Source organism: Pristiophorus japonicus, chromosome 5 (genome assembly GCF_044704955.1).
Source record: "Pristiophorus japonicus isolate sPriJap1 chromosome 5, sPriJap1.hap1, whole genome shotgun sequence".
In the NCBI taxonomy this organism is placed as follows: domain Eukaryota; kingdom Metazoa; phylum Chordata; class Chondrichthyes; family Pristiophoridae; genus Pristiophorus; species Pristiophorus japonicus.
This window is the reverse complement of record NC_091981.1, coordinates 299,896,210-299,907,112: the sequence shown is the minus strand read 5'-3', so window position 1 is coordinate 299,907,112 and position 10,903 is coordinate 299,896,210. Positions and strand designations below refer to the sequence as shown.

The window sequence follows — 10,903 nt, the reverse complement described above, 5'->3', positions numbered from 1 at the left end:
GTACCTGGGGGTGGATGGATACAGGGAGGGGACTGTACCTCGGGGGGGGGGGGGGGATACAGGGAGGGGACTGTACCTGGGGTTGGATGGATACAGGAAGGGGACTGTACCTGGGGGCGGATGGATACAGGGAGGGGACTGTACCTCGGGGGGGGGGGGGGGATACAGGGTGGGGACTGTACCTGGGGGGGATACAGGGAGGGGACTGTACCTGGGGGCGGATGGATACAAGAAGGGGACTATACCTGGGGGTGGATGGATACAGGGAGGGGACTGTACCTGGGGGTGGATGGATACAGGGAGGGGACTGTACCTGGGGGCGGATGGATACAGGAAGGGGACTGTACCTGGGGGTGGATGGATACAGGGAGGGGACTGTACCTGGGGACGGGGGGGGGGGGAAATACAGGGTGGGGACTGTACCTGGGGGGAGGGGGATACAGGGAGGTGACTGTACCTGGGGGGGGGGCGGATGGATAGAGGGAGGGGACTGTACCTGGGGGGGGGTGGATGGATACAGGGAGGGGACTGTACCTGGGGGTGAATGGATACAGGGAGGGGACTGTACCTGGGGGGGGGGGGGGGGGGGATACAGGGAGGGGACTGTACCTGGGGGTGGGGGGATACAGGGAGGGGACTGTACCTCGGGGGGGGGGGGGATACAGGGTGGGGACTGTACCTGGGGGGGGGGGGGGGATACAGGGAGGGGACTGTACCAGGGGGCGGATGGATACAGGGAGGGGACTGTACTTGGGGGGGGGGGGATACAGGGAGGGGACTGTACCTCGGGGGGGGGGGGGATACAGGGTGGGGACTGTACCTGGGGGGGGGGGGATACAGGGAGGGGACTGTACCTGGGGGCGGATGGATACTGGTTGGGGCGGAGTCAGTGCCGCGATGATGTCACCACGGCTCTCACGCTCACTTAAAGGGGCGAACCTGCGCGATTATAAAACCTCGACCCACTGGGCCCCCAGGGAAGGTTTGGGCCGAGCCAGTGGCCTGGGACCCAAGAGGCCAAACCCGGGGCAGAATTGTGACCCGTCAGCAGGCCGACAGATCAAACACGGTGGCCGCAGCGGTCGGCCCTCCCATCTCTGCCGGTGCAGAAGGCCACAGCCTCACTGGACCAGCGGGGCGGCTGGGCGGGCTGAAGATTTCCCGTCGGGGGTGTTAGATTGGCGGGGCGCTCGGATCGGTCAAGGTGGGGATCGGTGCACCGTCCGGAAAACTCAGGAGGGCAATTGGGTCATCAGAGGTCATTCAACCAAAAGTCAGTGGCCACTCCACTCCGCAGCAAGGCTGCCGATGTTCGGTGGTAACAAGCCTTCAGGGGAGGGGCAATTTCAGCCCCAGGAGGTCCTGCTACAACTGTACAGGGTATTGGTGAGGTCACACCTGGAGTAGTGCGTGCAGTTCTGGTCTCCGTATTTAAGGAAGGATATACTTGCTTTGGAGGCAGTTCAGAGGAGGTTCACTCAGTGGATTCCGGGGATGAGGGGATTGACTTATGAGGAAAGGTTGAGTAGGTTGGGCCTCTACTCATTAGAATTTCGAAAAATGAGAGGTGATCTTATCGAAACGTATATGATACTGAGGGGGCTTGACAGGGTGGATGCAGAGAGGATGTTTCCCCTCCTGGGGGAGATTAGAACTAGGGGGCATAGTCTCAGAATAAGGGGCCGCCCATTTAAAACTAAGATGAGGAGGAATTTCTTCTCTCTGAGGGTTGTAAATCTGTGGAATTCTCTGCCCCAGAGAGCTGTGGAGGCTGGGTCATTGAATATATTTAAGGTGGAGATAGACAGATTTTTGAGCGATAAGGGAGTAAAGGAGAGCGGGCAGGGAAGTGGAGCTGAGTCCATGATCGGATCAGCCATGATCGTATCAAATGGTGAAGCAGGCTCGAGGGGCCGAATGGCCGACTCCTGCTCCTATTTCTTATGCTTTTATCTTTGAGTGGAAATCATCAGGGCATTTGGAAAGATTGTCTGATGTTTGTTTACATTTTCTTTGGAGGCTTTTCTTTGTAAATCATGAAGATACCAGCGATGGGATTGTGGGAGCGGGCGATGCTGAATCCTCCAGGAAAAGCTTCAGCGGCCCGCCTTCCCTGGCACACCATGTGGGAATAGCTCAGCCGTCTGACCCTGCTTCCCGAGCCTCCCACTGACCCCGGGCCTCCCTCTGACCCCGGGCCTTCCTCTGACACTGCTCCCCAGGTGTCCCTCTGACACTGCTCCCCGGGACTCCCTCTGACCCCGGGCCTCCCTCTGACCCTGCTCCCCGGGCCTCCCACTGACCCCGGGCCTCCCTCTGACCCCGGGCCTCCCTCTGACCCCGGGCCTCCCTCTGACCCCAGGCCTTCCTCTGACACTGCTCCCCGGGCCTCCCACTGACCCCGGGCCTCCCTCTGACCCCGGGCCTCCCTCTGACCCCGGGCCTCCCTCTGACCCCAGGCCTTCTTCTGACACTGCTCCCCGGGCCTCCCACTGACCCCGGGCCTCCCTCTGACCCCGGGCCTTCCTCTGACACTGCTCCCCGGGTGTCCCTCTGACACTGCTCCCCGGGACTCCCTCTGACCCCGGGCCTCCCTCTGACCCTGCTCCCCGGGCCTCCCACTGACCCCGGGCCTCCCTCTGACCCCGGGCCTTCCTCTGACACTGCTCCCCGGGTGTCCCTCTGACACTGCTCCCCGGGACTCCCTCTGACCCCGGGCCTCCCTCTGACACCGCTCCCCGGGCCTCCCTCTGACATCGCTCCCCGGGCCTCCCTCTGACCCCGGGCCTCCCTCTGACCCCAGGCCTCCCTCTGACACCGCTCCCCGGGTGTCCCTCTGACACCGCTCCCTGGGACTCCCTCTGACCCCGGGCCTCCCTCTGACCCTGCTCCCCGGGCCTCCCTCTGACCCCGGGCCTCCCTCTGACACCGCTCCCCGGGTCTCCCTCTGACCCCGGGCCTCCCTCTGACCCCAGGCCTCCCTCTGACACCGCTCCCCGGGTGTCCCTCTGACACCGCTCCCTGGGACTCCCTCTGACCCCGGGCCTCCCTCTGACACCGCTCCCTGGGACTCCCTCTGACCCCGGGCCTCCCTCTGACCCTGCTCCCCGGGCCTCCCTCTGACACCGCTCCCTGGGACTCCCTCTGACCCCGGGCCTCCCTCTGACCCTGCTCCCCGGGCCTCCCTCTGACACCGCTCCCTGGGACTCCCTCTGACCCCGGGTCTCCCTCTGACACCGCTCCCCGGGCCTCGCTCTGACCCCGGGTCTCCCTCTGACCCCGGGTCTCCCTCTGACACCGCTCCCCGGGCCTCGCTCTGACCCCGGGTCTCCCTCTGACCCCGGGCCTCCCTCTGACACCGCTCCCCGGGCCTCGCTCTGACCCCGGGTCTCCCTCTGACCCCGGGCCTCCCTCTGACACTGCTCCTCGGGTCTCCCTCTGACCCCGCTCCCCGGGTCTCCCTCTGACCCCGGGCCTCCCTCTGAATTTGCTCCCCGGGCCTCCTGCTGGGGGAAAGCTGGTCAGGCCCAAGAGATGGCATGGAAACCTGGCGCAGTCACCCTGCCAGAGTCAGCGGACCAAGGCTCAAGACCCAGAGACACAGGGGGCTGGTACCGGGCACTGACACCGGGTACCGGGCACTGAAGACTGGGCAATGGGCACAAGGCTGCTCCCATTATATAAGGCCTTGCTATAAACAACAACTTATATTTATATAGCACCTTTAACATAGTGAAACATCCCAAGGTGCTTCACAGGAGTATTATGAGATAAAATCTTTGACACCGAGCCACATAATTAGATATTAGGGCAGGTGACCAAAAGATCAATCACGGAGGTTGGTTTAAGGAGCGCCTTGAAGGAGGAAAGAGAGGTAGAGAGGCGGAGAGGTTTAGGGAGGGAGTTCCAGAGCTTGGGGCCCAGGCACCAGAAGGCACGGCCACCGACGGTGGAGCGATTATAATCAGGGATGGTCAGGAGGACAGAATTAGAGGAGCGCAGACATCTCGGAGGGGCGGGGGGGGGGGGGTTGTGGGACTGGAGGAGATTAGAGAGATAGGGAGGGGCGAGGCCATGGAGGGATTTGTAAACGGTCAGCCACTCTTGGCCCGACCTCCTTCAGTATCGCCTGCATCTCGTCCACATCTCCCTCAAACGCTGCTTCCAACATCCTGGTCCTGCGCCGCTGCTCCTCCAGTCTGCGCTTTCGTTCCTTCTCTTCTTTTTCTCGTTCTCTCGCTGCGGCCTCCTGCTCTCTCTTCACCAGAGCGACAAAGGCCTGACAGAAAACGGGCCCAAGGTTAATGACCAATCACAACAGCCAATCAAACAGCTAATCACAACAGCCAATCACAACAGCCAAACAGCCAATCACAACAACAGCCAAACAGCCAATCACAACAACAGCCAATCACAACAGCCAAACAGCCAATCACAACAACAGCCAATCACAAGACACAGCTCAGTCACAGTGTGGCTCAGGAGATAAGACAGTAATGTCCAATCATCACAAGAAGATTGGCTAAGTTATGACACTGTGAAAGGTGACGGAGGTGCCAGCCGTAGCTCAGTGGGCAGCACTCCTGTCTCTGAGGCAAGAGATCCTGGGTTCAAGTCCCACTCCAGAGGTTTGGGCTGTAGGCTAACAATCAAATGCAGTGCTGAGGGAGTGCCGCACTGTCGGAGTGTCAGTACTGAGGGAGAGCTAAAACTGTCGGAGGGTCAGTACTGAGGGAGTGCCGCACTGTCGGAGGGGCAGTACTGAGGGAGAGCTAAAACTGTCGGAGGGTCAGTACTGAGGGAGCGCCGCACTGTCGGAGGGGCAGTACTGAGGGAGAGCTAAAACTGTCGGAGGGTCAGTACTGAGGGAGAGCTAAAACTGTCGGAGGGTCAGTACTGAGGGAGCGCCGCACTGTCGGAGGGGCAGTACTGAGGGAGCACCACACTGTCAGAGGGGCAGTACTGAGGGAGGGCTGCACTGTCGGAGGGGCAGTACTGAGGGAGTGTCGGAGGGGCAGTACTGAGGGAGCGCTGCACTGTCGGAGGGGCAGTACTGAGGGAGCACCACACTGTCAGAGGGGCAGTACTGAGGGAGGGCTGCACTGTCGGAGGGGCAGTACTGAGGGAGCGCCGCACTGTCGGAGGGGTAGTACTGAGGGAGTGCTGCACTGTCGGAGGTGCAGTACTGAGGGAGCACCGCACTGTCGGAGGGGCAGTACTGAGGGAGTGCTGCACTGTGGGAGGGGCAGTACTGAGGGAGTGCTGCACTGTCGGAGGGGCAGTACTGAGGGAGCGCCGCACTGTCGGAGGTGCCGTCTTTCGGATGAGATGATAAATCGAGCCCCGTCTGCTCTCTCAGATGGATGTAAAAGATCCCACGGCACTATTTCGAAGAAGAGCAGGGGTGTTATCCTCAGTGCTGGCCATCTTTTATCCCTGAATTAACATCACTAAAACAGATCATCTGCTCATTATTACACTGCTGTTTGTGGGAGCTTGCTGTGCAAAGATTGGCTGCCACGTTTCCCACATTCCAACAGTGACTACATTTCTAAAAGGATTTCATTGGCTATGAAGCACTTTAGGCTGTCATAGTATCTGACTCAGTCCCAGAACAGCCTAGAGTGCAGGGGGCGTGTGGAGGGAGACTGAATCATTGAGTAGGGTCTGTGATAGGGGGGTACGGTCTGTGATGGGGGATAGGGTCTGTGATGGGGGGTACGGTCTGTGATGGGGGATAGGGTCTGTGATAGGGGGGTACGGTCTGTGATAGGGGGTACGGTCTGTGATGGGGGGTAGGGTCTGTGATAGGGGTGTAGGGTTTGTGATGGGGGTAGGGTCTGTGATATGGGGGTACGGTCTGTGATAGGGGGGGTAGGGTCTGTGATGCGGAGGTAGGGTCTGTGATAGGGGGTACGGTCTATGATGGGGGTTAGGGTCTGTGATATGGGAGTACGGTCTGTGATGGGGAGGTAGGGTCTGTGATAGGGGGGTACGGTCTGTGATAGGGGGGTAGGGTCTGTGATGGGGAGGTAGGGTCTGTGATGGGGGGTAGGGTCTGTTATGGGGGTGCGGTTTGTGACAGGGGGGTACAGTCTGTGATGGGGGGTACGGTCTGTGATGGGGAGGTAGGGTCTGTTATGGGGGGTGTGGTCTGTGACAGGGGGGTGCGGTCTGTGACAGGGGGGTGCGGTCTGTGATAGGGAGGTACAGTCTGTGACAGGGGGTACAGTCTGTGACGGGGGGTACAGTCTGTGATGGGGGGTACGGTCTGTGATAGGGAGGTAGGGGACAGTGTACAGGGTGTGTGGAGGGGGCTGTATTTTGTGGTTGAAGACCTTCCCTTGTGTTATTGTGGTTCTCCTCAGCTCCCACCTCTCTCTGAAGCAGTTCCATTAATTCCTCAAAATCCTCCTTCTCCTTCAGACGCTTGGCCCTGTCCTTGCGTGCAAGATACTGACGGCAAGCACACTGGATGGTGACGGCAGCGTTCTCTGGGGAAAGACAGAGATCTCACACAGTTCCAACACGGTCAACAGGAGAGAAAGACCATCAGATACAGACCACTGAAGTGTGGGCCGCCCATTTAACCCCATCCTCCCAGAACACCAACCTGCTGGCTTCCCATAGCAGCCGGCTATCTTTAACTTGACAGAACCTCAGTTGAAGAAATATGTAAAGGAAGATGTGATAAAGAAGTACTCCCTCAGTCCTGCATTGAGTCTGGGTCCTACAGTGGCTCCCGTTTAAACAACGCCTCGATTTTAAAATTCTCACCCTTGTTTTCAAACCCCTCCATGGGCTCACCCCTCCCTATTTCTGTAATCTCCTCCAGCCCCACAACCCCCCCGCGAGATCTCTGCGCTCCTCAAATTCTGCCCTCTTGAACATCTTTCTATCGAGAAAGCAGGAATGGGGTACTGAAGTTGCATGTTCAGCCATGAACTCATTGAATAGTGGTGCAGGCTCGAAGGGCCGAATGGCCGACTCCTGCACCTATTTTCTATGTTTCTATCCCTGATTATAATCGCTCCACCATCGGTGGCTGTGCCTTCTGTTGCCTGGGCCCCAAGCTCTGGAACTCCCTCCTTAAACCTCTCCGCCTCTACCTTTGCTCCTTTAAGACGCTCCTTAAAACCTGCCTCTGTGACCGAAGCTGTCCTAATATCTCCTTATGTAGCTCGGTGCCAGATTATGTTTGATAATCGCTCCTGTGATGCACCTTGGGACGGTTTACTATGTTAAAGGCGCTATATAAATGCAAGTTGCTGTCAGGCTAGATTCTGTGCTCAAGCTCTGGTGTTGGGTTCAAACCCACAACCTTACATAAGAAATAGGAGCAGGAGTCGGCCATTCGGCCCTTCGAGCCTGCTCCGCCATTCAATAAGATCATGGCTGATCTGATCATGGACTCAGTTCCACTTCCCTGCCCGCTCCCCATAACCCTTTACTCCCTTATCGCTCAAAAATCTGTCTATCTCCGCCTTAAATATATTCAATGACCCAGCCTCCACAGCTCTCTGGGACAGAGAATTCCACAGATTTACAACCCTCTGAGTGAAGAAATTCCTCCTCATTTCAGTTTTAAATGGGCAGCCCCTTATTCTGAGACTGTGTCCCCAAGTTTTAGTTTCCCCTATGAGTGGAAATATCCTCCCTGCATCCACCTTGTCGAACCCCCTCATTATCTTATAGGTTTCGAGAAGATCACTTCTCATTCTTCTGAACTCCAATGAGTAGAGGCCCAACCCACTCAAACTATCTTCATATGTCAACCTCCTCATCTCTGAAAACAACCGAGTGAACCTTCTCTGAACAGCCTCCAATTCAAGTATATCCTTCCTTAAATATAAAGACCAAACTGTACACAGTACTCCAGGTGTGGCCTCACCAATACCCTGTACAGTTGTAGCAGGACTTCTCTGCTTTTATACTCTATCCCCCTTGCAATAAAGACCAACATTCCATTTGCCTTCCTGATTACTTACTGTACCTGCAGACTAACTGTGTGTTCCATGCACAAGGACCCCCAGGTCCCTCTGTACTGCAGCACTTTGCAATTTTTCTCCATTTAAATTATAATTTGCTTTTCTATTATTTCTGCCAAAGTGGATAACCTCACATTTTCCTACATTATACTCCATCTGCCAAATGTTTGTCCACTCACTGAACCTGTCTATATCCCTTTGCAGATTTTTTGTGTCCTCCTCACAATTTGCTTTCCCACCCATCTTTGTATCATCAGCAAACTTGGCGACATTACACTCGGTCCCTTCATCCAAGTTAATTAATATAGACTGTAAATAGTTGAGGCCCCAGCACCGATCCCTGCGGCACCCCACTAGTTACTGATTGCCAACTGGAAAATGATCCATTTATCCCGACTCTCCGTTTTCTGTTAGTTTCTGAAGCAGAGGTCAGAGAGGAGTACAAAGTGAAGGATAAGCACGCAGGCACCTACTAGCCCAAGCTTACGTACAATTAGGGGGAACTATTTAGAATTGCCGGGTTATTCGGCCCAACTGGTTTATGTCAGTGTTTATACTCCATGTGAGCCTCGTCCCACCCCGCCCAACCCCTCTAGTCCCTTCTCCCTCGTAAATGCCTCCAGCCTCCGTTTAAATCCCTCAGCACGCTCTGCTTCAACCTATACGTGTGACAGGGAGTTCCACATTCTTACACTCACTACCTAAAGAAATTGCTCACCATTCTTCAGTGTCAGCTGTGGCTCAGTGGGCAGCACACTCCTCTCCTGAGTCACAAGTTTGTGGGTTCAAGCCCCACTCCAGCACCTTGAGCACAAAACATACTTGGCTGATGCCCCAGTGCAGTGCTGAGGTAGTCACATTACAGGAAAGATGTGAGTGCACTACTACAACAACAACTTGTAATTATATAGCACCTTTAACGTAGTGTAACATCCCGCAGCGCTTCACAGAAGTATGATGAGGTAGAAATTTGACAGTGAGCCGCATAAGGAGAAATTAATGCAGGTGAAGTCAAAGAGGTAGGTTTTAAGGCGCATCTTGAAAGAGAGGTTTCGGCAGGGAATTCCAGAGCTTGGGGCCCAGGCAATAGAAGGCATGGCCACCAATGCTTATAATCAGGGATGCTCAAGTGGGCCGACTTAGAGGAGCGCAGACATCTCGGGAGGTTGTGGGGCTGGAGGTGATTACAGAGATAGGGAGTGGCGAGCCCATGGAGGGATTTGGAATTAGGGATGAGAATTTTGAAATTGAGGTATTGCTTAACTGGGAGCCAATGTAGGTCAGCGGGTGATGGGTGAGTGGGACTTGGTACGAGTTAGGACACGGGCAGCTGAGTTTTGGATGATCTCAAGTTTACGTCGGATAGTATGTGGGAGGCCAGCCAGGAGAGCGTTGGAATAGTCAAGTCTAGAGGTAACAAAGGCATGGATGAGGGTTTCAGCAGCGGATGAGCTGAGGCTGGGGTGGAGACGGGCGATGTTACGGAGGTGGAAATAGGCGGTCTTCGTTATGCCACGGATCTCTGGTCAAAAGCTCATTTCAGGGTCAAATATGACACCTAGGTTGCGAACAGTCTGGTTCAGCCTCAGACAGAAGTTGGGGAGAGGGATGGAGTCAGTGACGAGGGAACGGAGTTTGTGGTGGGGACAGAAAACAATGGCTTCGGTCTTCCCAATATTCAATTGGAGATAATTTCTGCTCATCCAGAACTGGATGTGGGACAAGCAGTCTGACAATTTAGAGACCGCGGAGGGGTGAGAGAAATGGGGGTGAGGTAGAGCTGGGTGTACATGTGGAAACTGACGCTGTGTTTCCAGATGATGTCGCCAAGGGGCAACAAGGGGCACTGGAGAGCGTGGAGAGGAGATTTACGAGGGTGTTGCCTGGTCTGGAGAATTTTAGCGATGAGGAAAGATTGGATAGGCTGGGGTTGTTTTCTTTGGAGCAGAGGCTGAGGGGAGATTTAATTGAGGTGTATAAAATGAGGGGCCTCGATAGAGTGGATAGGAAGGAACTCTTTATAGCAGAGGGGTCAACAACCAGGGGGTATGGATTTAAAGTAATTGCTAGGAGGTTTAGAGGAGAGACGAGGAAAATCATTTTCACCCAGAGGACGGTGGGAGTCTGGAACTCACTGCCTGAAAGGGTGGTAGAGGCAGGAACAGTTTATTTCTAACACCGGGGAAGAGGGGAGGGTGAGAGCGAGGGGAGAAAGGGGGGAGGGGGAGTTGCAGGAAATCCCACTCAAGAGATTGGAGCCCATAATCCAGGCCCGTACTCCAGGGAAGTACTGGAGGAGTGCTGCACTGTCGGAGGGGCAGTACTGAGGGAGTGCTGCACTGTCACAGGGTCAGTACTGAGGGAGTGCTGCACTGTCACAGGGGCAGTACTGAGGGAGTGCTGCACTGTCACAGGGGCAGTACTGAGGGAGTGCTGCACTGTCGGAGGTGCAGTACTGAGGGAGCGCTGCACTGTCGGAGGGGCAGTACTGAGGGAGTGCTGCACTGTCGGAGGTGCAGTACTGAGGGAGCGCTGCACTGTCAGAGGGGCAGTACTGAGGGAGTGCTGCACTGTCAGAGGGGCAGTACTGAGGGAGTGCTGCACTGTCGGAGGGGCAGTACTGAGGGAGTGCTGCACTGTCAGAGGGGCAGTACTGAGGGAGTGCTGCACTGTCGGAGGGTCAGTACTGAGGGAGTGCTGCACTGTCACAGGGGCAGTACTGAGGGAGTGCTGCACTGTCACAGGTTCAGTACTGAAGGAGTGCTGCACTGTCACAGGGGCAGTACTGAGGGAGTGCTGCACTGTCACTGGGGCAGTACTGAGGGAGTGCTGCACTGTCAGAGGGGCAGTACTGAGGGAGTGCTGCACTGTCGGAGGGGCAGTACTGAGGGAGTGCCGCACTGTCGGAGGGGCAG

The 10,903-nt window shown here is 56.2% G+C and overlaps 1 protein-coding gene across 4 annotated transcripts in view; it reads right to left on the bottom strand.

The window, feature by feature from the left end:
• The window catches only part of LOC139264786 (IQ motif and ankyrin repeat domain-containing protein 1-like), a 168,917-nt gene that overhangs the window by 78,720 nt on the left and 79,294 nt on the right, over positions 1 to 10,903 (bottom strand). For all 4 annotated transcript variants that reach the window (XM_070881921.1, XM_070881924.1, XM_070881923.1 and 1 more), the window contains exons 4-5: positions 6,376 to 6,494; positions 4,115 to 4,279 (exon numbers count right to left, since the gene is read on the bottom strand). In XM_070881921.1, coding sequence (XP_070738022.1) covers positions 4,115 to 4,279; positions 6,376 to 6,494 — 284 coding nt within the window. The remainder of the gene's footprint in view (positions 1 to 4,114; positions 4,280 to 6,375; positions 6,495 to 10,903) is intronic.